The sequence below is a fragment of the Tasmannia lanceolata genome, unplaced genomic scaffold (genome assembly GCF_043159265.1).
Source record: "Tasmannia lanceolata isolate RefF3 unplaced genomic scaffold, GAP_Taslan_0.1 ptg000006l, whole genome shotgun sequence".
NCBI classification, from domain to species: domain Eukaryota; kingdom Viridiplantae; phylum Streptophyta; class Magnoliopsida; order Canellales; family Winteraceae; genus Tasmannia; species Tasmannia lanceolata.
Genome location: NW_027518683.1, coordinates 9,871,890 through 9,896,998, shown reverse-complemented (window position 1 = coordinate 9,896,998; position 25,109 = coordinate 9,871,890). Strand labels below are relative to the sequence as shown.

Genomic DNA, 25,109 nt, shown 5'->3' with positions numbered 1-25,109 from the left:
AAAAATCATCTCCCGTCTTTTACTAGAGTATTCTAAAAATATTCTAAATATGTTATTTACAAATCTAGAATATTACATGCCTCTACTCTTTGACTCTTTTACAAGGTTGCAAAATATTATAGAATTCTCCTAAATAATTTTAGGGCCCGTTTGGATGCCTCAGAACTTGTATTTGGATTTGGAATTAAGTTTTCAGTACAAAATGAATAGATCAGCCAACTCATGTTGAGGGAGACAGAGAGGGAAGGGGGTAATTCCTGCTGCAGGGGAGAGATTGACGAGCCAAGAAGGTGAAGGAAACTGCCACATCTACGGATTTCCAATTTCTTATTTCCACAGCCTATTTGGAAATCTGATTTTTTTTTCACTCTGAGTCGGTCGCTGAATTTGAAATTCTAAGCATTATGGGATCCTAATGTCAACGCAAAAAGGGCTGCAAATGTGAGAATTCCAAAAGAACTCTACTCAGTATCGATTAGTGGACGGTCGAGATTAACAGATCAACCTTTCGACTCTCCGGTGCGAACAATGTCATGTTATGAACAAAAATAGAAAGGATATTTATGTCATTTAATTTACTCAAAACAGAATATCTACTCTTTAGCTTTGTGCCTCTCTCGACTGTGTTTTTGCTTGCAAAATGGGAGGCCCCGATAAAGGTGCGCTTTTCTTTCCCTTCCCTTTTATAAATCTCAATCTCGATCTCTAATTTTTCCTCTTTACAACCTATTGTTCTTGATTACTTACTTCCGGAATCTAGCCCTTGCAAACGATTTCATTTAATTTTTTCCATCTCAACGTTTAAAATCTCCAAAACCCTAACAGTAACATTCTACATTGGCGTCTCAGAAACCCTAGCTAATTCGTTCCTAACGGACAAAACCGCCAAGATCTTCATAGCCGGCCACCGCGGTCTCGTCGGCTCTGCCATTGTCCGGAAGCTCAGATCACTAGGATTCGAAAACCTAATCCTCAGATCCCACAAGGAATTAGACCTAACCAGGCAATCTGAAGTCGAAAAATTTTTCTCTCAACAACGCCCAAAATTCGTGATCCTCTCAGCTGCCAAGGTCGGCGGAATCCACGCCAATAACACCTACCCTGCTGATTTCATTTCCATCAATCTCCAGATCCAAACTAACACCATCGAATCTGCATATAGGAATGGTGTTCAAAAACTCCTTTTCCTTGGCTCTTCTTGTATATACCCGAAATTCGCACCCCAACCAATCACAGAGGATGCACTGCTCACTGGCCCATTGGAGCCGACGAATGAATGGTATGCCATTGCGAAGATTGCGGGTATCAAGATGTGCCAAGCATATAGGTTACAATACAATTGGGATGCAATTTCTGGCATGCCCACAAATTTGTATGGGCCAAATGATAATTTCCATCCCGAAAACTCGCACGTCTTGCCGGCATTGATGCGGCGGTTTCATGAGGCGAAGGTCTCGGGGGCGAAGGAGGTTGTTGTGTGGGGTACTGGATCGCCATTGCGTGAGTTTCTTCATGTTGATGATTTGGCGGACGCAGTGGTTTTTCTTATGGATAAATATAGTGGGTTGGGTCATGTGAATGTGGGGAGTGGGAAGGAAGTGACTATCAAGGAGCTTGCGGAGCTCATGAAGGAGGTGGTGGGGTTGGAAGGGGAGCTTGTGTGGGATTCGACGAAGCCTGATGGAACTCCCCGAAAGCTCATGGATAGTTCGAAGTTGGCGAGCTTGGGTTGGACTGCAAAGATTTCGCTTAGAGACGGGCTTGTAGACACTTACAAGTGGTATTTGGAAAATCTACAACAATGATGCTGCCCCGGTGATGCTTTTGTTGTCCATGCTTGTTTTGTTTCTTTATTTATTCTCTATGGAGCTAGTGGAATTTATTGATCTATTGAACATTTGTAATCAGGACACCGATGTTTCATTAATTGTTGTTATGAACATTTTAGATTGAATGATTTCTTGTGTTTTCATTCAACATGAATTCTTCATGATACTAGAGTATATTGGAAGGAATATTTTCTTAGTTAGAGCAGAAATTTGTGGATAATTTCTTTTAGTATGAACTGGAGAGCCGGCGCTTCCAGCATTTGCTAATTAACAATGATCAAAGTTTTAAATTTCGGCCGAAATATTTCGGTTTCGGTCATCCGAAACCGAAATTACATTGAATCGGATTTTTACATGATTTCCCCGAAATTTTAACCGAAATTTCGTTTTTCACCCTCATTTACAAAATTTCTACCGAAATGTAAAAGATTTCCCACTGAAATGTAAAGATTTCCACCGAACTTACTGAAATTTCCACCGAAATGGCCGAAATTTTCGGTGGAAATTTTAAGGGAACCGAAATTTTTGTCAAATTTTTACATGATTTCGGCCAAAATTTTCACCGAAACCAAAATATTTCGGTTTCCATTGTGGCTGAAACCGACACCGAAACCGACACTTAAAACCTTGACAATGATCCCTCAAAGTTCATGTTAAATAGCTTACTAGTTGACTATAGCTGTATCGATTCATAGACTGGAACAAGGATTTTAACAGTTTTCCATTCTTCTTCAGGTTATGTATTTCTTTATTCCTGCAATATTTCCTTTTTTCATCTTTTAGTGGTTGCTCAAAACTTGATTGATCCGTGTGGAAAAGATAAAATTTGAGCGATTCATAGGATCAGCACTTATTTTTCTGTCATCATATTACTTACCATGAGAAGAAATGCATGTCATGCATCCATCTCTGCAATTCTAGCCACTGACTGTGCCTTTGAACTTTCAATGTTGAGAATCATGAAAAATACTAGTTGGGGTCGGGACACCAATCAATAGCAAATATATAAATATGGCAGCAACAAATATAAGGTCCAAGCACAATTTAAAATAAAGATATAGAAAATCGAGGGCCTAAACATCCACCTGTCTAAGGTAAAAGTCTCAAGGGTAAATAGGTGCAATGCGTAGATGATCAAAAGATGTCGGTGAAATTAATATCAAGGGGGGCTGATAGGGCTAAAGCAGTAAAACCAGATAGTTGATCAAACAAAGTAGATTACATCGGTCACCTAGGAAAATTATGATGCCATCTGGTAATTAGGCGCGGCATCCTCAAATCTTGCATGAAGGGGCCCAACAGAAGGAGCAGAACAATCAGATAGTTGATCAAACAAAGTAGACTACATTGGTCACCTCGGAAGAGAACCAAAGAGAGGAAAATATGATGTGGAGATGATCATGCAACTCCTAGATAGCAAGTAATAGATGAGAACCAAGAATACGTTGAAGAAAGGTTAAAGAACAGCGAAGAGGACTGTTGGAACACTCTAAGATCTAGGCACAAGGAAAGGGGGTCCAACAACCTAGGGTGAATGATTCTTGAACCTCCTGGCAGGTGAAGATATGAATTGCAAGGAGTGGAGTAGACCAGGAAGAATGAGTATCAGAGATTACTACAGCCGCCGTCGGGAGTTTACCCTGGCGGCTCAGACCTTATTGTGGTGCAGACGTTGTGTAGCTGTGGTCTTAATTTGGGCCGCGTGGCAGAGCAATTTCTTGCTTGTGTAAAATGTGGATTTTTGCAATGGAGGTGTTCCAATCTTTGGGTATCCTCAACATTTGTTGCCGAAGGTCGCTAATTTTATTAAGTCAAGGTGAAGGTCTGCCAATGTCCTTCTGGCCTCTTCATTGTTCCCATTCGGGATCTCTAGGAAGTATTGAGGAATGGGCCACTAGGTCAAGGCGGTTGGAATTTGGAGTCCGTAAAATCCCTGGCAGAAGAGCTTCTGAGTTAAGGGACTATCACACGGGAGCGATTGGATGTGCCCGCAATGCCAGTATTGAAACTTTGGGTCGTGAGTCTCTTGTAGGAAGTGCTCTAGTCCAAAGTTGCAGCCAGCCCCGGCCAAAGTTTGGAGACCTAAGCCAACCAATCCTCCGGATATGAATCTTACTGATGAGCATCCAGTAATAGACGTTCCATCTGACCTGATTATGGAGAGGAAAAGAATGCTCAAGAATTGCCTTATTGGAGCCCTAAAAAATAATGCATGGCTCTTGGATGACATCTGGTCCTGGGCCAAAAATGTTGTTGGGGCCTACCTCGGCTGAAAAAGTTGTTTTCCATTAGTTTGTCGGGCATCCTGTTCTGTTTTGAATCGGAGTCCCAGGCCACCTCCATCCTCAGGCGTGGTGAGGACGCCTTGGGGGATATGCTCTCCTCCCTCAAATTTTGGTTCCCTGCCTTTAATATTGGTGCTAGAACCATTAGAGTTAGGTTTAACGATATCCTTCTCCATATCTGGTCCTTATCTACCATTGAAGCCCTTGGCCAATCTTTGGGTCAGGTCTCTTAGGTCCAATTATTTGGTAACCACGACCACTGTTTCGCATTTGCATCTGTATTAATTCTCTCGCTTCAGTGGAATTCTCTACCTGCATTTATCAACCTTCGGGTTGACTCGAACATTTATTCTGTTAAAGTTAAGGCGGTGAGTGAGGAATATTTTAATTGCGTTAGTGTGTCGGAAATGGGGGATCTAAGTGTTAAGAATTCTAAACAATTTGGAGAGCCGGAAGATCAGGCTGCCGGGGAGGATTTGCTGAGTTGGAGGAACCAAATGATGTTGATGGTATCCCTGCTGTAAATCTTGAGGAGGATAGTGTCAGGGTAGACCCACCTGCTCATTTTGAATTGCCCTCTGGCGTCTCTCTAGTTTCGACTCCCAAATCTGGGAGGTCTGATAGCAGAAAAGCGACCCTGCGAAATTCGAAGGTTTGGCGTAGAAAATGGGCTATAAGAAAACCTTAAATGCTGCATTAATTGCCGCTTTGGGAAAGGCCAATTGGAAAAATCTTTCTGACACCTTTGTTCTGCAGTTGGTGGAGGACAAAAGAATTTTTAAACTAAAAAGCAGATTTTCCTATAGGGATAAAAAGAAAAAAAGGAAAAAAGGCGTGGAATCCGAAAATGATGGAAGATTATGGAAACATGGTGGTCCATGCCGGTCCCACAAGCACTCTCAATTTCGGCAAGGGGGGTCTATGCGTTTAAAGTCAAAATCAGAAGCACGCTTGCTGGCAACCAAAGGTGGTCTTTCTTTGTTTAGAAGAGGTCTGCTAAGTGGTCTCAGAAAGGAGGAAGTTAAGAAGAGCAACTTTGTAGCGAAATTCCAAGACTACCTACAAGAGGTTGAGAACTCGTCTACTACTTCAGGTACGTTGGGGGACGAAGGTTCTATGGGTAGGAAGAGGAAGTGTACCGAGGATATTATGTTTGAAGTAAACGATCTAGCACTATTAAAAGAATTGGAATACAATGAGAAATTAGCTAGAAAGGAATCCCCAACTCCAAGAGAAGTCACTTTGAGTACCCTAAGAAAGCAGTGGAAACAGTCCATTTCGGAAGATAATGGCCCTATTGAATCCCCCAGTAGCCCAATGAGCAAGAAATCGTTTCAGGAAGCCTCTGCGCCTCTGATCAACCCCCAGCCCGCCCAAATTCTTGGTGGCTTTGGAAGAGGAGAGGTGCCTTCGTCGGGCTCATTGGGAGGAAGGGAAGGTAAGAAGGTTAGAAAAGATGAAGGAGGGTTCGCAGGAAGATCCTGTGTCTTTCGCTAAATCAGGAGGTCAGTCAATTAGTCAGAGAACGTTTATGCGCGGAAGAGAATGTCAAGGGAAAAGGAATACTGATGGAAAATGATTTACCGTCGATGGAGGACTGAGAGAATCCATTGGAGACCTTTGAAGATTTGTTATTGTTAAAGTATAAAAGATAAATACTGCCTTTCTCCAACAGCTTAAGCTTTTGGAGAAGTTGGTAAGTTAACATGGTATCAGAGCCAACGGTCTCGAGTTCAAACCTCCCGGATAGCAAAAATCCACATGCGATGGTCGGCCCAAAGTGGGACCACATGTGCCACGTGTTTGCCAAGTGGGCCACACGTGCGGGGGAGTGTTAAAGTATAAAAGATAAATACTACCTTTCTCCAACAGCTTAAGCTTTTGGAGAAGTTGGTAAGTTAACAGTTATCAATTGGAGATGTATTCGGAATAGGATATGAGGAAAACTACGAAGCAACTAAAGCAATGTTTGAATCCATGGCAGAAAGGGACCTGAGAGAGAAAAAGGAAAAAGAGGTTATAAAGCAGAAGAGGGAAGGGGAGACATGCAATTAGTGTGTTTTAAAGAAGTTTTTGAGTATAAATCCAATTTAGTAGGTGAATTATTCAATTGTCTCCGTAGTGTTCCTCATAAGTTTCAAAAGGTTGCTGGTAAGGATATTGGTTTTTGGAGAGGATGGTAATTTTGACGGAAGGGTCCCCTTTTGATTGGGAATAAGGTTGTCTGGATGATGGATATTCTGTTTATTGGGGTAATTAAAATCCCTTTTGGAGTGACAAAGTGAGCAAACTTATAAGGCATTTATCTATGGATTGTCATTTAGTTGAACTGATCGACCGATAAAGTATTTTAAGGACAAGAACAAGAGTGAATGAAGAAAGGTATATCTTCATCAAGCTTTCAATTCTACGGCCTTTTTGGTGGCCAAGGCAGCAGTGGAGTATCAGTAATGAAGGAGAGTCCAGTTGCTTCGATAGCTCTGGGTAATTCACCATCGGAGGCCTATGGAGTTAAGGATAAACAGTTTATTAGCTTGATAGAAAAGTTGTATCTTTTTCTTAGTTGACCTTTGTAGTAGAATTGGCAAGGAGGGGTAAGTAGTGTTATTATTTTTTGATGTAATGGCATAAATTTCTGAAGTCTACACTCCTTATGGTTCAGGAGTATTCCCTTGAACAGATGCCTTGTAAATGTAAGATGGGACCCCTGGTCCCCACTGAAACTCTTACACATACATATATAAATTTTTACTGTCACCTATCAAAAAAAAAAAAAAAAAACAGCCTAGGGTGAAGGGGAGAGGGATTAAGGAAGCAAGAAAGAGAATGGAGGGGCTACCTATGACATCCTAGAGCCCAGGGTGATGTCCAACAGTCTCTAGACTGAAAATCCTGCAGGGAGATGGCTAGAATGGAGAAAGGAAGGAGGAGGGGAAAGGAGAGAAATATAGGAAGAAATAGGAGTAGGAGAGGGACAAAGGACTGAGTGTTGCACAAGTTGACTACAGTCAACCAACCGACTGGTTTAGAAGGGAAAATCATGGACTGGAAGAGAACACAAAGGTGCGGGGGGTGTTACACGATCAACCTCTTTGGCCTCCTTATATGGGCTTTTATGGGATTAAAGGTGGGGCCCTTCTTGAGACCAATAGGATAAAAGATTACTCAGTTAAGTGTTAAGTGAGTGGGTCGCCCAATGGGCCAATGGGATATGAGATGACATAACTCATTAATCAATGACTTAAATACTCCCACTTAATAATAAAAGAAACACTAATCACATGAGGGTAATATGGGCAATATGTGTGATGAGGTAGTGTGGGAGGTGTTGTGGGCCTTCAATGACATGGGCTTCCCCCACATCTAGGCTCCAAAAATACTGACAAACAAAATAGGAAGAGTGCTGAAATTAGAAAGTATTGTAGGTGCTAAAATCGAAATTACTCAAATTAGAAGTCTAAAAAACGGAAAGTAACATGTAGTCAGGGCTGGATTACATCAAGGTTTTAGCATCAAGCTTGAGCGTTTAGGCACACTCTTGTGGGAATGGTGACTCATGCAGCATTGGAGGTCACACACATGTGACAAGGTTTTGAAAGCAGAAAATATTGATCGCACAATGTTGATCTCATATATTACTGCAATCAACCCAAGTGCAAGGGGAATTGATTCTTTCAAGTTCAATTTGGAGGTGAAGGTCATGTTTTGTTGAAAATTATTGACAAAAGTAGGCCTATTTAGAACTAAAAATTATAATGCTACCACAAATGATGGAGTAAGAGAACTTCTTGTGGAAATTTGAATGGTATCTAAAGGCCTTATTTCTTGGGAATTAGTAACCCATGCTTCTTATTGCCATCACATGTCATACTTCCACTTACAATTTTCTGATGACATGGGGGCATGCCGACATTGACAAGGGCCTTTGCATCTCTTCACATGGTAAGTTTTGAAGGAGTACAAATCAGAAGTCCTTCAATATAACGTGGAACATTCGGCGCAGAAGAGCTAAAAGGATTAAATATATGGGCTCAGTTCGGAATAAATGAAGCAATTCATAGCATTGTCTGATAAGTGTGGTTGGGAGCTTATACAATCTTATTACTAAGACCCTAGCAAGAAGACCGACCCCCCTCTCATTTTCCACTATTGTGAATAGAAGCCCAAAATGTGTTTTGAAGGATCCGGAGGTTCAGGCAAGGAGTCTCAATATCCTCTTTCTTTTTTAAAATTAGACTCGATATCCTCTTTCCTGTTTACAGTCGTGGGGAAGGGAGTAAGTAGGATAATATCGAGGGCTAAGGAGTTATGGCTTGTTGGAGGTGTTAGATACTTAGATGATACCTTGATCTTTTGTGGGGTGGAGAGTAGACAAATTTGCAATCTCAAGGAAATCCTTTGTTGATGGAGATTGTTATAGAAAGGATTTGTTTTCTATTTCTTATCTTGGCCCCCATCTCAGTTTTGGCATCCCTTCTAGGAAATTATGGGATCCCGTTATTGAAAGGATTAAGTGGAAGTTGGTAAGGTGGAAGAAACCAAAACCAAGCACATTAAAATTAAATATCATTTCCTCAGAGAAGCTGAAAGCACAGGTGAAATCAGTCGCATTCACTGTAGCACCGATGACCAGGTTGCAGATATTTTTACAAAGGCATTACGAAAAGCAAAGTTTGAATTCCCAAGGAGGAGTGTTGAACATGACCCTTGCCCTCTTTCGGTCTTCTTTGGAGTCCTAGTCACCTATGGTGGCTAGCAAATTTCCACATGATATTTTTTTCTTCTTTTTTTTTTTCTTTGACCTCTAAGGTGGCTAACAACCACCACATGACTAAATTTCATGTCATCATTGGTGGCTAACAACCCCACTTGGTCATCAATTTTGTACCACCAACCTTGTATGAGCCCTACATCCCTTAGCTATAAAAAGGGCTCATGTATTCTCTCAAAATCATAACAAGAAGAACCAGCTTGGTTCATTCAATAAATTCCCCTTCCTTATTCTCTCTCTATTTTTTTGTTTGTATTTCTTTTCATTTTCCGCATGATTTAGTTTTGCAAAAGTTATATGCACTAAATCTCCAACAACTGGTATCAGAGCACAACTCGATCAAGACGGGGCATAATTCCGACACTACTCTATCACAACCATAGCACTATTCTGGTACAACCGTAGTACTACTCTAACTACTCCGGCACAAAGCACTCACCTTCTCCAAGTTCTATATTTTTTGTTATAGCGTCCTCTAGTTCAAGCCAACACCTACTTGTTCCCATCTTCAACGGGGATAATTATGATTTTTGGAGCATCAAAATCAAAACTATCCTACGAGCTTATGATTTGTGGGAAGTAGTGGAAAATGGCATTCCTAAAATCGTAGAACAGTCAAAAGAAAAAACGATAATTACGGATAGCACGACCACTACCACCACTTTATCAGAGAGCTCTTCAACGGTTCTCACAGTGTCTTGTCTTGACACAGGGACAAAAGTTTCATTGTAATCAACACCAAATTGTTATGTGAATCCTTTTGCAACCAATCTGGCCTTGTGCTTCTGAATTGAGCCATCTAGATTTACTTTTGTCTTATAAATCCATTTAACTCCAATGACATCCTTGTGAACATGTTTGTCAACCAGTTCCCATGTCTGATTTTTCTCAATCATTTTTATCTCCTCCTTCATTACAAGCTGCCATTCTTTGTGTTGAGCTGCTTCACCATAACTAGTGAGTTCATGAACATCATAATGGCATGACTCACAAACTTCTGGACATGCATCATATATTTCAAAAAAGAGTTTCGTCCTTCTCGGTGGAGATTCAGAAGATGAAGATTCACCGTTTCTCGGTGAATTCGCCTGGGATGATTTGGTTGAACTTTGGTACGGTTCGTCAGAATCTGTATCTGAACCACCAATTTCTTGGGTAGGAATATCTTGACTTGGTTGTTGGCTTGATTCCACATTTTGTTGAAATGTCGGAATTACTGTCAACCTTTTTTCCTCCTTGTTTTCATCCCAATTGCAAGAAGCCTCTTCATCAAATGTAACATCTCTGCTCATCAGAATTTTCTGAGCTTGCAGATTGAATATTCTATAGCCCTTGGGTTGAGAATTATAACCCAAGAAAATGCCTTTTTCTGCTTTTGCTTCCAGCTTGTGTCCTAACCATGCTTCAAGTGGGGTCATGTCTGGAACAGCTTTAGTGGAGCCTCTATTTTGTAAATAAACATCGGTATAAACCGCTTCAGCCCAAAACTTGTTTGGCATACCTTTGTCTTTTATCATGGATCTAGCTATATCCATGATTGTTCTGTTTTGTTCTTCTTCTTTTTTTTTGAATGGTTGCTCTGTTCTTTCTTTCAGACATGTCATTTTGTTGTGGTGTGTATGCGACGGTAAGTTGTCGATCTACACCTTCTTCTTCACAAAATTTATTGAATTCAGAAGAGGTACTTGGTGCCTTTGTCGCTCTGGAGTGTAAATCTGGCAGCCACTTTGGTTTTCCACGAGCTTCTTGAACTCCTGAAAGGGTCGGAAGAACGCAGACTTTTCTTTCAAGAAATATACCCAGCTCATCCGGGTGTAATCATCAATGAACAGGATGAAGTATCTGTTGTTGTCCAACGATGGAGTTCTCATTGGACCACAAACGCCAGTGTGTACCAGCTGAAGTTTTTGTGAGGCGTGCCATGCCTCACCAGTGGGAAACGGTTGTCGGTGCATCTTCCCGAGTTGGCAGCCTTCACATACTCCCTTGAAATCACAGATCGCAGGTAGATCTTTCACCATAGCCTTTGGGATAGCAGTTTTAAGCTTTGAATACTGCAATGCCCAAACCTTTTGTGCCACAGTGAGCTATCTGTGCTTGCTTGCGACATCAGCAAATTTTCAGTGGCGTAGTTCCACTGAATTGGGAATATTTTGTTCTGCATCTTGACACTTGCTATCTGCTTCTTTAGGGGATCATATATTGCACAAGCATTGCCTTCAAATAATAAGGAATACCCATTCGTCATCATTTGAGGGAAGCGTAGCAAATTCTGATCCTGATCTAGGACATATAGAACATCTTTGATAAGTCTCGTGCCTTTCGTAGTCTGGATAGAAACTGTGCATTTGCCTTTGGATTCTACCAAAGGGTCCATCACCCATTCTAATCGGTACTTTGACGGTAGAATCTATATGAGTGAAAAAATTCTCGTTCGTGACCATATCATTCGTGCAGCCACTGTCAATAAGCCACACACCATCTTTCTTTGTTGTTGCAGATTGACAAGCACAGAAAAGTTGATTTTCTGCTTCTTCTGTTACACCAGCTTGTTGGTTTTGGTTGAATCTGCAGGTTTGGTCGGTGTGACCGAACTTCTTACAGATTTTGCACTAAGGTTTTCCCTTATGCCAGCAGTCTTTCTCTTGATGATTGGTCTTTTCGCAAACGTTGCAAGGAGGGAATTTGCCTCTTTTTTCACCTTCCTTGGAACCGCTTGCGGCGCCTTGCTTGAAGCCTACTCGTCCTTTCTGGTTATTTCCACCTTTAGTGGATGGAAATTTATTTTTGTGCCGTGACTGAAAAGCACCTTCGGTGGAAGCCTCAACCCTTCTAGCAATTCTTTGCTCGTGAGCTTGTAGAGAACCAACAAGCTCGGTGACCGAAAGTTGAGAGAGATCTTTGGATTCTTCCATCTATGCTGACCACATAATCAAATTTTTCGGTGAGAGAAATCAGAATTTTCTCTACCACTCTTTGATCCATAATGTTGTCGCCATAGGTCTTGATTTGATTTACAACTTCAATAACTCTTGAAGAGAAATCTTTAATGCTCTCTCCTTCTTTCATTCGGAGATTTTCAAATTCTCTTCTAAGAGTTTGAGGCTTTATGGCCCAAACTTTGATGGTGCCTTGGAATTCATCTCGTAACGTGTCCCACGCCTGGTTTGCCGAAGTAGAATTTATGATTCTTGGAAAGATCGAATCCGAGACAGCTAGATGAATTATGGCGAGTGTGTCAGCATCTTTTTTGTGACATTCCTTCGTCGAAACCGTCGTAGACGTCGAAGAGCTTTCTGATAAAGTGGTGGTAGTGGTCATGCCATCCGTAATTACCGTTTTGTCTTTTGACAGGTCTACGGTTTTTGGAATGCCATTTTCCACTACTTCCCACTAGGATAGTTTTGATTTTGATGCTCCAAAAATCATAATTATCCCTGTTGAAGATGGGAACAAGTTGGTGTTAGCTTGAACTGGAGGACGCCATAACAACAAATATAGAATTTGGAGAAGGTGAGTGCTTTGTGCCGGAGTAGTTGGAGTAGTACTACGGTTGTACCAGAGAAGTGCTTTGGTTGTGCTAGAGTAGTGCCGAAATTGTGCCTGTCTTGATCGACTTTTGCTCTGATAGCTATGTTGCATGGATTCTTTGCTCCCGTATGCCGAATCCGTGTCGACACGTCTCTGCATCCGAATCAGACATGGATTCACATGGGACACACCCGGATTCTTGTCGTAGCCGTGTCCTGCACGAATCCTGTTTTTTTCGGGCGAATCCGATTCATCTTGTCTCTTTTGAAATGCGAATCCTGTATATTTTCCCTTTAAACATATTTTCTTCTTAACTTTTTTAAATATAAAAGCACAACCCGTACTCTTTTAATAAAAACCCTAGCACCTCGATCCCCTTCCTCCTTCAACTCTCTTAATACAAAACTCGCCTCAACCCTCTACCTTCAATTTTTTCATGAATATATATATATATATATATATATATATATATATATATATATATATATATATAGAGGAAAGTGAAGCTACACCGCCGGTGTAGCTAACTTAGCTACACCGCCGGTGTAGCTAACTTAGCTACACCGCCGGCTTAAAATACAATGGGCCCACATTGTTTTGGTGATCCAAACCATTCATTTGATTGGCCCTCACATAGATAAGGTGTCCACCAAAAATCAGCTCCATAGGATCATCCCAACCCTTCAAACTGTGGAGGCAAAAATGGACAAATTTGTGAAGGTTTTTACACGTTCATTTTTGCCTCCACAAATCGTAGGGTTGGGATGATCCTATGGAGCTGATTTTTGGTGGACACCCTATCTATGTGAGGGCCAATCAAATGAATTCTTTGGATCACCAAAACAATGTGGGCCCATTGTATTTTAAGCCGGCGGTGTAGTTAAGTTAGCTACACCGGCGGTGTAGCTTCACTTTCCTCATATATATATATATATATATATATATATATATATATATATATATATATGAGGAAAAGGAGTGTGTGGTCGAGCGCACCTAAGCTTAGGTGCGGTCGAGGGCCCAAACACATGGGTCCCAGATTTTTTGTGCTGATCAAAACCATTCATTTGCGAGGCCCTATTATAGATACGGTGTGTACAAAAAATCAGGTCCATTGGATCATCCTAACCCCTCCGAAAGTGGAGGGCAAAAATGGGCAGATTTGTGGCAAACGGTGTCTATCCATTTTGACATCCACAAATGGATGAGTTAGGATGATCCTATGGAGCTGATTTTTTGTACATACCCCATCTATGTAAGGGCCTTTCAAATGAATGCTTTGGATCATCCTAACAAAGTGGGCCCACATGAGTTTAGGGCCCTCGACCGCACCGTACAGACCACATCATAGGTTGATCCAAACCGTCCATGTGATGGAACACAACATAAATAGGCTGTGCCCCAAAAATCATTTACATAGGCTGGTCCTAGCTCTCCAATCTATAGAGGTTTCCATAATATGTTGTTCCTCTTGAGGTGCCCGTAATTCATAAATATTTTTCACGATGTCCCAAATTCGTCATATCCTCAACATATTAATGAGGAAAAGTAGTTTTTTCGTAATTGTCATATGTCAATAGCTCTTCTTGGTAGTTTTTTTAGTAATTGTCATATACAGGCACCCATTGTCCGTAATTTTCCTAGAAAACTTTAGTAAGTAATAATTATTATTGCTAGCTTTTTTCGGTAGTCATTATTGCTAGCCACCTTTACAGAAATAGTATTTCCGTTCATTTTTTCACCAAGTGTAATAAGACAAATCTCTCAAGACTTACAATTGCAAAGGACGGGCGAGACGTAGCCGTTGGAGAAGGTGGGTAGCAAATGATGATTCAAAATTACCCACAACGTGTTAATTCCACAGAATTTTGAAATAACTCACCTCGAAGGAGATGCTCCGTAGCCGGAGATTACAAATCGGAGATGGTCCGTAGCCGCGTCGGAGATTTATGTGGAAAACTCACCTCGATCGTTTTCAAAACCTAGAAACCAGAGAAGAGATAGAGAGAGAGAGTCTGCGATGTTAGAGAGAGAGAGAGAGAGAGAGAGAGATTCTGCGATTCGGTTTTTTTTGAAAACAATGGTGCGCATGAAGACGAGAGTCTGTGATTTGGGTTTTTCTTCTTTCGTTAGATCGTCTTTTGCGATTTGGGGTTTTTTAGAAAACAATGGTGCGCATGAAGACGAGAGTGCGATTTGGGTTTTTCCTCTTTCGTTAGATAGTGGGACCCACCCAATAGGAAAACCTTCAGCGCACCATTATTTTCATACGCTTACGCGCACAAACAGTTTACTCATATATATATATATATATATATATATGAGGAAACTGTTAAGCTCACCAAACTTATGGTGAGCTAGCTTGCCCAATCACATGGGTCCCACATTTTGGGGAGTGATCCAAACCATTCATTTGCAAGGCCTTATCATAGATAGGGTGTGTACCAAGTCTGTCCATTTTTGTCCTCCACAAATGGAGAAGTTAGGATGATCCTATGGAGCTGATTTTTGGTACACCCCCCATCTATGTAAAGGACTTTCAAATGAATGGTTTGGATCATCCTAACAAAGTGGGCCCCCATGTGATTGGGCAAGCTAGCTCACCATAAGTTTGGTGAGCTTAAGCTCACCAACAGTTTCCTCTATATATATATATATATATATAAATTTTAAATTTTGAAAATTTTATTTTATTTTAAAATTACCGAATCCGAATCCTACTTTTGGGGGTTTGCCGAATCCGAATCCTACTTTTGGGGGTTTGCCGAATCCGACAACTCGAATCCGTGTCGGATCCCGACACGCGAATCCGAATCCATGCAACACTATCTGATAGAGATTTAGTGCATAGAACTTTTGCAAAACTAAATCATGCGGAAAATGAAAAGAAATTCAAACAAAGAAATAAAGAGAGAATATGGAAGAGGAATTTATTGAATGAACCAAGTTGGTTCTTCTTGTTATGATTTTCAGAAAATACATGAGCTCTTTTTATAGCCAAGGGATGTGGGGGCCTATACAAGGTTGGTGGTACACAACTGATGACCAAGTAGGGTTATTAGCCAGCAATGGTGACTTGAAATTTAGTCATGTGGTGGTTGTTAGCCACCTTAGAGGAATAAGAAGGAAGAAGAAAAAAACATGTGGAGATTTGCTAGCCACCATAGGTGACTAGCACTCCAAAGAAGACCGAAAGAGGGGGAGAGTCATGTTCAATAGTATCTATCCTTACCATGAAGGATTACTCTAATTAAGATGGCGCTTTTGAATCTCTTTAATGTTGCTCTTTAAAATTCCCAGGACAGTAGTGAGGTGTATCAAGATTCTCCATAAAGGATTATCATGGGACGTCGAAGGAGGGAAAAGGTTGAAACACTTGGTCTCTTGAAATAAACTGTGTTGTGTGAAAGGAAAAGCCAATGTGGGATTGGGTAACATCACTACTCGCAATGATGCTGCTCTTGGGAAATGGCATTGGCGTGTTGGCGAGGAAAGACAAGCTCTTTGGAGTAAAATCATAATTTGTAAGTATGGGAAGGGTGGGGTTTTTGGGAAGTGAGGAACTTGTCTAGAGGTAAAGATTAGGAGTTTGGAAGTCTATTAGTGGTCTTAGATGATCCTTCAACTTTGGTATCAGGTATAGGGCGGGAAAAGGAAACATGATTAGGTTTTGGAAGGATGTGTGGATTGATAAGGGTCCCTTAAGCCAAAAATTTTCAAGCCTTTTATAGGTTGGTGAAACAAATGGGTTGTTCTATTTCTGTCTTCTTGTTATGAGGGGTCGGGGCTGGGGATAGTTTGGGGGCCGGTGTTAGATCCTAATCGTACTCAACTCAACTCAACTCAACTCAACTCAACTAAGTCTTTGTCCCAAACTGGATCCTAATCTTAAAGAGAGGGAATTTGATTGTCTACTTATACTTCTCTCTTTGTTGGAAACTTGTTTTACTTCTTAGTTCAAAGAGGACAAAATGGATTTGGTTTCCCGATCCAGGTGGGAAATCCTCCACTAAGCCAATGTTCAAGTTCTTATTAAAGGGAGGCTCATTCTAGGCACCCCGCATGGCATTTAGAAAACACCGATTCCTCCATGCATTTATCTGTTTTCCTAGATCGTGTTTCTAAAGAAGGTTAATATTGTGGACTGCTTCTGTAGAACTGTTGGTAAACTGTTGTATCATGTGCAAGATTGAGAAGGAAACAATCGATAACCTCTTGCACCATTGCTCTTTTACGACTAGAATGTGGAAATGATTCTGAGATTGTTTGGATTATCTTGAGTCATGACAAAACCTATTCGTGGAGTATGTGTTGCCTCTAGATGTAGTCACATTGGATCATTGGGCCGTGTTGTTGAAAGATGGCTTTTTTGCTACAGTATGGTGGATATGGGAAGAAAGGAACATGCAGACATTAAAGGACTTGGGTCGAGGAAAGAGTTTGACAACCTTCTTTTTTCAGGATTTTATTCGTAAGTGGCTTGAAATTCTTCTTAGTTACATTCCAAAGAAGAAGATTACTACACCACGGATACGAAAATACCACTCTAACCATTCAAAAAAAAAAAAATGATTACTACAGTGCGGAGGTGCCCTCCTTCAAGAAGATTAAAGTTGAACTTTGACGAAAACTCTCTTGACAACCCAGGCCCAGGTGGTATAGAGAGTTCGATGGAGGGCTAATTGTGGAAGTTGACTCTGCCGATGCTTATGTATTTGGCCAATGGAAAAGTATCGGATCGTGGAGGCTTGTCGGTTCATTGATGAAGTAGTGGAGGGTACTAGAGATATTCCAAATGCTTTTGTTTGTATTATGAGAAGTGCTAATAAATTAGCAGATGAGTTGGCGAAGGTGGGGAGATGATTATAGCTACTTGGGTGACACATGGCAAGAGAAGAAGAAAGATGAGTATAACTACTTGGGTGACAATGCAAGAGAAGATGAGAGATGGGTATAACTACTTGGGTGGCACATGGCAAGTGAAGAAAAGAGATGGGTATAAGTACATGCTGTGACCCTTGGCAAGGGAAGAAGAGAGATGGGTATAACTACCTGTCTCTGCTTTAATGAGAGATATATATGTGGCACACTCTAACTCTTACAAAAGACTTAATTAAATGCAACAAACTAAATAAAATAAAAAATAAAAAGACCGCTTTGAATCGACGGTTCTTCTCATGTTGCCTGGATGGTCCCCATCATTATGGGTTGAAATGAGTTCAAGGTGATTGCCTGGGCTTAGTTGCAGTTTTGGGTCATGGTGATTGATGCCTATGATTGGCATTATAGTCTTAGGCTCTGTTCACTTGCGTTCCCAGGAAAGCAAATCCCTGGAAAACAGCCTCTTTTTTCCTTGACAAGACCTTGACAAGACAGAATTCTGGTGTTCACTTGCTTTCCTGAGAAAGTAACAAGCCTAGGTGGAAAATGTCAAATAATGACATGGAAATTGCCAAAAATGATGTGGAAATGTCTCTTTTCTCACTAGTGTGGGAAACCAAATCCCACTATTTTGGTCGGATTTGCTTTCCCGGGAAAACTAGTGAAAAAAGGTGGGCAAACAGTTTCTCGGGAAACCTTTTCCTGCACAGTTCATGCGCACGTGAACAGGCGTGGGAAACCTTTTCCTACACAGTTTCCCTGGATTTCTTTTCCTAATGCCACGTCAGATTCCCGGGAAACCTTTTCTTTTCCTTTCCCGGGAAAACAAGTGAACAAAGCCTTATGGAGAGAGAAAGCCATCTTCTTTTCCGCATTTAGTCAAGGATGATAATAACTAATGAAATGGCTATCTTTAGCTAGAGAGTTCATAGGCTTGAGTTTGTCATGAGGCAATATCTTCCCATTTTGCAATCCTTTTTTTATTAAGTTTTTTCATTATTTGAAACTAAAACTAAAAGAAAAGGGCATTCGGTGGTGCATAAGCATCTTGTCACTGCCTTGGTATTTGGCTTCCACTGGTTTTGACTTCGACATTCTCACAGAAACTGTTGTGTGTGTTGGGGGGCGTTTCATACATTTACAAAAGCTGTTTCTTGGCATAATTGAACCATATTCTGTCAAGTGGTTTGGTCAGTATGGTCATAGTTTGGCTGTTCAGCTCTTGTGGAATGAGCCAACTATGTTGGTGCTGGTTTTATTAGTTTATTTGGTTAGCTTTTGGACCATTGGTTCTCCAAGCTAGTTCTCTCTGGTTTTCTAATTCCGTCCACTAGTTTAGTTAATTTTCAGATCTCAACTTATCTCGGTGGTAATAATATTATCTTTTACACTTCTCGATGAGCATAAGAATTGTATCTTGCTTGGGGAATATGTAAAACAGGTGACTTAATAACGAACAAAAAAAAATGAACAAGTTTTTGATGTTTGCAAGTTATGGTGACTTAATAAGAAGATGTGGAGAAGGCAACTGAGCTACTCATTTCTCAGGCTCTGACCACAAACAAAGTAGGGAAAATTCAGGTCAATCCATTTTGTAATACATCTCCGCATTGTTTTTCCAGGTTTGTATGATTGAAGTTCAAGATTTTTTACAGATATATTACTTCTATTGGGGCTGTTCCGCGCCGGATAGTTATCCCTGGAAGTAGTGGGCGGTCTTCTTCTGAGTGACTTGAGGAAAGAAGAGGAGGTAAGAGCAGGGTTGCAGATTCTGGGTCTCACAAGGAGGGCTGTGAGGGGAAGGGAACGGGGTTTGTCGAAAGCCAGTGACCCAGAAACCGGCTATCACTGCTGCTCTAGGGATATAGCTATCCTCGTTCCAAACAGAGCCGTTGAAGCTTGAGTTTGAATCTCCATTCTTGCATTTGTAAAGGTTGGCAATTCAATTGCTTTTCTCGCATCTTGATTAATAAAACTACCTAATATAAACTAAGGTTTTCTATTCAGTTCCAGTTGTAAGCATTTGTTAGACTTCTATTGGAACAGCGACCAATGTGAGAAAAACTGGAACAAGTAAAGCTTGTTGACGCCACTCGATGAAAATTGAAAGCAAACACCCAAGAGTGTTTGTAAGGCACAAAAAAAAAGAGGAAATGATATCAGCACAACATTGTTTTGATAATTGCAGTAATCCATCGTCTTTTATTAGTTAAAGAGACGTCAAGGGTTATTACAGTTCCCAAAAAGCTCTTACTGATGCAGGGCTTGAAGATGAAGATGTCCAACCTGAGGATCTTGAAGCCGAGTACCAAAAGCTACAAACCCACCCTAAGCAATTAAGAAGGTCTGAGAGAATTAAAGCCCAAAACATGAAGTCTGGGTAGTTCAGTAGCTAATTTCATTCTAGGGTAATTAGCCTACTTGGAAATTGTTGTTTTAGTGTTGGTCTGTAACTTTGCATTATTCGCAGCCAAGAAGGGCTAAATTGTCATTTTAGTTGTCTCTAACAATAAGCCATGTAAAAGGCATCGAAGGGGGGATTGGGCGGGACTTTTTAAAAGCTTTGGGAGATAGAAATTGGATCGGGATCGCGTTCAGGTTCCGGGCAACCTAGTTGAGCTGAGAAGAAGGAACCCTAGCAAGCATTTGCAGTGTGAAGAGGGTTTAAACTATTTCATCTTCTTACTTGTATCCACTTGAATTTCCTTGTTACAAGCAAGGATCTGAGAACAATATTAGAAATTCAGTATACTTCCTTTTGTTCCCACGATTGGATCCAATTTTATTGGATTTCTTCTATATATGTATGTTGTTGCTAAATCAAAGGAATTTTTCCTCAGGGAATTGGATCTGTGTTATTTGTAATTCGTTTCTTTTGAAATTGCTTGAATAATTGTGATCATAGATCATCTGCAAATTCAATTCTAGTTTTGAAGACAGATCCTCTGCATTTTTACTTCAATTGCACATACTATTAGTTTCCATGGAGGGATTACTTGAGGAATCGATCCGAACAAGTTGTTCTTGTATGCCGATCTTCCCACACCATTTGGTAGATCGATCCTTACTTTGTGTGTCTACAAATAGCTTGTTCGCATATGATCTGATTCTTATTAGAATCGGATTGTTGTGTGATGATAATTCTGAGTGTCAGATGTTTGAACAAATGCCTAAACTAACTCAAGCTGGCAAGTGATGCCTCGGTCTGTGAGAAATGGCAGAGATACTTCATTGAGTTTTAACTTGTAGAAGATCAAAGACGTTTTGATTTTGTATCTTTGAGTTTGAGGCACCATCAGTTGTATGGCTCAGTTAGTAGATCATGAGTATGTTGGAAAAGCCAATTTATGAAGCTATTCTCACATTCTATGAATTCTCAGACGAGTAGTGCACAGGCATATAAAACAGAGTGGTCTGCAATTGCTTATTGCTAGTTTCTCTAAATGATTAATTAATCAGTTTTACTTTGAAAACTCCAGGGCTATTCCTCAAGAATATTCAACTCTAGATTGGGCATAAATTCAGAGAATTTTGACCAATTCTTGAATCACAGTGAACTATAGCCTCTTGGATCTATATTGAAAAGGTCCTTAACATTCTTATTGGCTGTAGTTGGTACTTGGTAGAGTATATTTCCAGTGGAAAGATCCAACTCTTCGAACTAGACCACACTGATCAAGAGAATTTTGACAGTTGAAGTTCACAACAGAGCATGAGGGTGGACCAATTAATTGTGATTAAATGGGTCTCCATTATCTGAGTTGTTGCTTATATTAACTTCAAGTCATTTTCAATACTGTCTTTGAGTTCATTGGTTGACCACAATTGTAGCATTGATTCGCTCATCTTGTTTCCAGACCCTTCTTCCATATTTCATTCTAGATCATTGGACTTAAATTGCAGGTGCCTATCAAACCACCCCACCCCCCACAACACACACACACCCCAAAAAACAAAAAGATAAAGAGATCAGGTTAAACAAACCCTTTAGTAAAAAAACCTCAACTAAATACCTAAAAGAGATTTTTTTTTGCATAGCTCGGAGTCGGCAAACCCTAGTCGAGTTTTTGAGTATTTTACATTGAACGAGGCTTTATGGCTCAACCTTGTGCTTGCATCTTCACCGTAAATGCTGTAAGGTACCCAAAAAATTTGCAAATTTTGTGAAAATCTCAGCTCTCACTAGACTGTTCCTAATCGAATGTGGGGTGTTACGATCTTAGGATGATGAATAAGTTAGGATCTTATCATGAATATTGTGTGTTAGTTTCTAGAGTTAGTAGGACTCTTTATGATAAGGGTTGTGGATCAGTGCTAGTAGAGTTCGTCTTAGTCCAAGACCATGTGTTTCGCCTCATCAATTTCACATGCGCCTAGTAGTAGGAGCCCCAAAGTTGCCTTTTACCATTGATAGTAAAAGTGACTTTCTCCATAGTCGTTCTCAATTTCTCTATACAGGGTCTTCTCAATTCCTACCATGAAACTATTTTGAGAAAGGGTCCCTTTGGGAAATGCTCGCCGCCAAACTGTGCCTATCTTTCTCTCTCACAAATCACAATGCTATTTTAGTGCATCTGCTATAGAAGACAGGTGTTCTTTATTATGAGAGTCAGATGGCTATGGTGGGTCACATCCCATCAATATCCGACCTGACAAGCAGTCTCCCTTCTTTCGGTGTACATGCTTACTTGTCCCAAACTAGATCATCTCTTCCCTACTTTAAAATTGCTTGTGTTTCTTGCTGGATATATGGAAATTCCGCATAAAGAAGAAAGAAAGATGCAAGATGCGAATGATGGGCAAATTAGAGATTTCCACAGCTTCAAAGACAATAAAATATCATCCATTGAGGCCATACTAAAATAAAAAAGACAGAGCTGTTTTAGAATAGGAAATTAACAAGAAACTATACATCTGTAAAAATGTAAATAGATTGAGCCGTCCAGCCAATATCACCACATTCCATGTTGTCAACACCACCCACCCACCAAATGGCTTAATACCAATAGAAGAAGATGGCATTTGGCCATTGTTTTACCACCAAATGGTTTACTCTTCCCTGACTGTTGTTTCCTACTAATAGTAACCCAAGTACAATTACAAGCTATTATCACCTTCATCTCTCTCTTCAGCCTGTTAACGACAAGGTCAAGTAAGAAATTGTAGTGGTGTTTTGGTAAACTAGCCATTGAAAGAATAACGTTCAGTAAATGGATTAAAAATACAAATAAATAAGTGGGCATCTTCATTTTCAGCCATTGATTAGGTTTTTTTTTTCTCTTTTATCTTGTGGTTGAGATCCGGAAAAAGTGAAGGCAAAAAAACATGTATTGGGTATGAGAAATTATATATTTGCCCCTTTTCTTCCCCGTATATACTATTTATGACTACCCTTTTTAGTGTTACTTTTACACTACCAGCGAGTGGGCCAAGGAAGAAAAAGGGGCGACTATATCAGTAGGTTTGCAATTTTCCTTGAATCATTTACCAAACGCTGGAAAATTAATTTTAGATGGATACTTTCCATGAAGAGGGAAAAAGGTAGTCCGGATTTTACGTATCCAATTCTCAGAAGTGGGGCAGAGATCATGTGCAAAAAGACGTTCCAAATATGGGCCTTGGGAAACTCATTGTATCATCACAACCAAGGTGGACCCCACCCATTCAACCAATAAATACCCTCGGGGAGTGTGGAAGTAATTCATAGGTGATTGAAAGATGAGGGAGGGTATTTTGGTCGTTGTATGGATAATTTTCTGGTCCAGGAAATCTGTCGTTTTATGGGTGTAGATTAAAAAAAGAAAAGATAGAGGGGCATTTTTGTCAGTTCATATTGGAATTGAGGCTCGAGAGAGCCAAAATGCAAGAGTCGTAGAGACAGGCAGACGAGGAATGTCTGTGGAAAAGTAACGGAAAATAGGAGAAATATCATGAAAGACAAATCTCTATACCATCTCTGTCCCTACTTTTTTTCACATTATCACTAAAAACATGAAAAAACAGAAGATCAAAGAAATAAAAGGTAGAGAGAATGAGTACCTGAAGCAGAAAACGACAGTTGAGACGAAGAGATGGATTTTTTCAGTTCAACGGCCAGGATTCAACCACTGATCTGAGTAAACCGGAAGAATCAGAAGAAATAAATGAGATTTTTTTTGTTACAGAGAAACAGATTTCAAATCTTACAAGACAATGGCCTTCTGTCCATGCTACTTCTCATTCACAAACCATAAACCCTACATCTTTATAAAAAAAAAAAAAAAAAAAAAAAACAGATAAAATCATAGAGCAAATGCAAATGCAGATTTCGAAGAGATAAGATATAAATTAGAGATGAAAAGCATTCTAACCTTTTGCTCCCGTGATCTTCTAGTCCTGAAGCTCGAACGATGCTCCTCTTCATCGAACCCTAACTTCCATGTTTTCACCTCAAAAGAAACGGAGCTCGGAAGCTTTTACACTTTTTTTGAGGCGAAAAATGAACTGAACTGAAAATCCTTTTTAAATTTCAAGGATCTCAGTGTCCGTAAATTAAAAAAGAAAGGCGAGTTCTCAGTGTTCTGAACGCAATGCCGTTCGACCCCTAGTTCTTGTGATGAAACCCTAAGGCATTCCGACCCTCCTTTTCATGCTTGAAACCCTAATCTCTACCTTCCCAAGCCATTGCCTCGTCTCAATCTTCGGAAAGAAAGAAAAATCGTAACTTTTAGAAGAGATCTCCAAAACAAGATGAAGCTTGTTACAGTTGTTGAGATAAATTCCCCTCGCTCTCACTCTCAACTGCCTCTGAAGGGTAATCCATTTTAACCCTAGTGCAGCTACCAGTGGTCAGATCATTTCAAAAATACCTCTCTCACTCTCCTAAATTACTTAAGTACCACCAAGCAAAGGAGTTCCAATTGCTGTGGTTTCAAAAATACCTCCAACTACATTATAAATTACGAAAGTACCACCATCAAAGGAGAGGAGAGGAGAGGAGAGACTCTTGTGAATTAGGGTTTTGAAGTTACATATACACAGCCTGTGGTTGGCCATTTTCCGCTTTAAACCTTGTGGTTTGGAAGTTACCAACGACACCCCCTCAACTCTGTATGAGTTGTTTTTAAAGTGACGGAGTGGACGGAAAGAGTGAAATGACTGTTATGCCCTCGTCTTCTCCAACTGAAATTAGGGTTTTCTTACTTTAAAACTGAAAATTAGGGTTTGATTCAAACCCTTGTTTATTTATCAACTTAAACCCTTGATATATGAGTTTTATTTGTCTTCATACACATCATTATAATGATTTGCACATAAACCCTAATATTTTAGGGATTTTTGTTTTGTTCTTATCAATGTTTTTTTTATTGAAATGTCGGTTTGATGTAGCCATGGGGTGGGGTTTCATTGTCTGTGGTGGAGGTGACGGTGGTGGCCGGAGATGGAGATGGCCAGAGATGGTGACGGCGGCCGTGGTGGGAAATGGCGCAACCCTAATCCCTTTGCAAATGGCTTAAAACCAGTGATAAAAGGTATTTCTGTCCTCAAAATATTAACCATGGTTAGTTTTAGTCTTTCCGTCAAATTAAGCTAACGAACCGTCAACGGAGAGGTCTACTTAAAAATGTCAGAAAGTTGAGAGGGTGTCTTTGGTAACTTCCAAACCACAGGGTTTAAAGCGGAAAATGGCAAATCACATGAGGTTTATCTGTAATTTTCCCAACTAATTAATGTAGGCTTTCTGGCCATGGGTTCAATTCTTCTCGAGCCCACCATTTTTTTTTACCAAATTAACCTCCAATTTATATTATAATGACATGTATTGATAAAAAA

At 40.3% G+C, this 25,109-nt stretch overlaps 1 protein-coding gene and 1 long non-coding RNA gene across 4 annotated transcripts; one reads left to right on the top strand and one right to left on the bottom strand.

The window, feature by feature from the left end:
• Window positions 1–579: 579 nt before the first annotated feature.
• On the top strand, window positions 580–20,165 carry LOC143879618 (putative GDP-L-fucose synthase 2). Of its 3 annotated transcripts, none has more exons than XM_077382093.1 (3): window positions 580–659; window positions 850–1,815; window positions 18,920–20,165. In XM_077382093.1, the coding sequence occupies exons 1-2, from the start codon at window positions 641–643 to the stop codon at window positions 1,803–1,805; spliced, it is 975 nt and encodes a 324-aa protein (XP_077238208.1). In that variant the 5' UTR covers window positions 580–640; the 3' UTR covers window positions 1,806–1,815; window positions 18,920–20,165. The 3 variants fall into 3 exon arrangements, with proteins under 3 accessions (XP_077238208.1, XP_077238207.1, XP_077238206.1); XM_077382092.1 differs by having other exon boundaries at window positions 18,953–20,163; XM_077382091.1 differs by lacking the exon at window positions 18,920–20,165 and having other exon boundaries at window positions 850–1,990.
• Window positions 20,166–22,124: 1,959 nt separating this feature from the next.
• Window positions 22,125–24,258, bottom strand: LOC143878336 (uncharacterized). The gene is made up of 3 exons (XR_013250935.1): window positions 23,648–24,258; window positions 23,337–23,409; window positions 22,125–22,430 (listed from the first exon to the last, which is right to left on the bottom strand). It is a non-coding gene; the product is annotated as an uncharacterized LOC143878336 (long non-coding RNA).
• Between the last annotated feature and the right edge of the window lie 851 nt (window positions 24,259–25,109).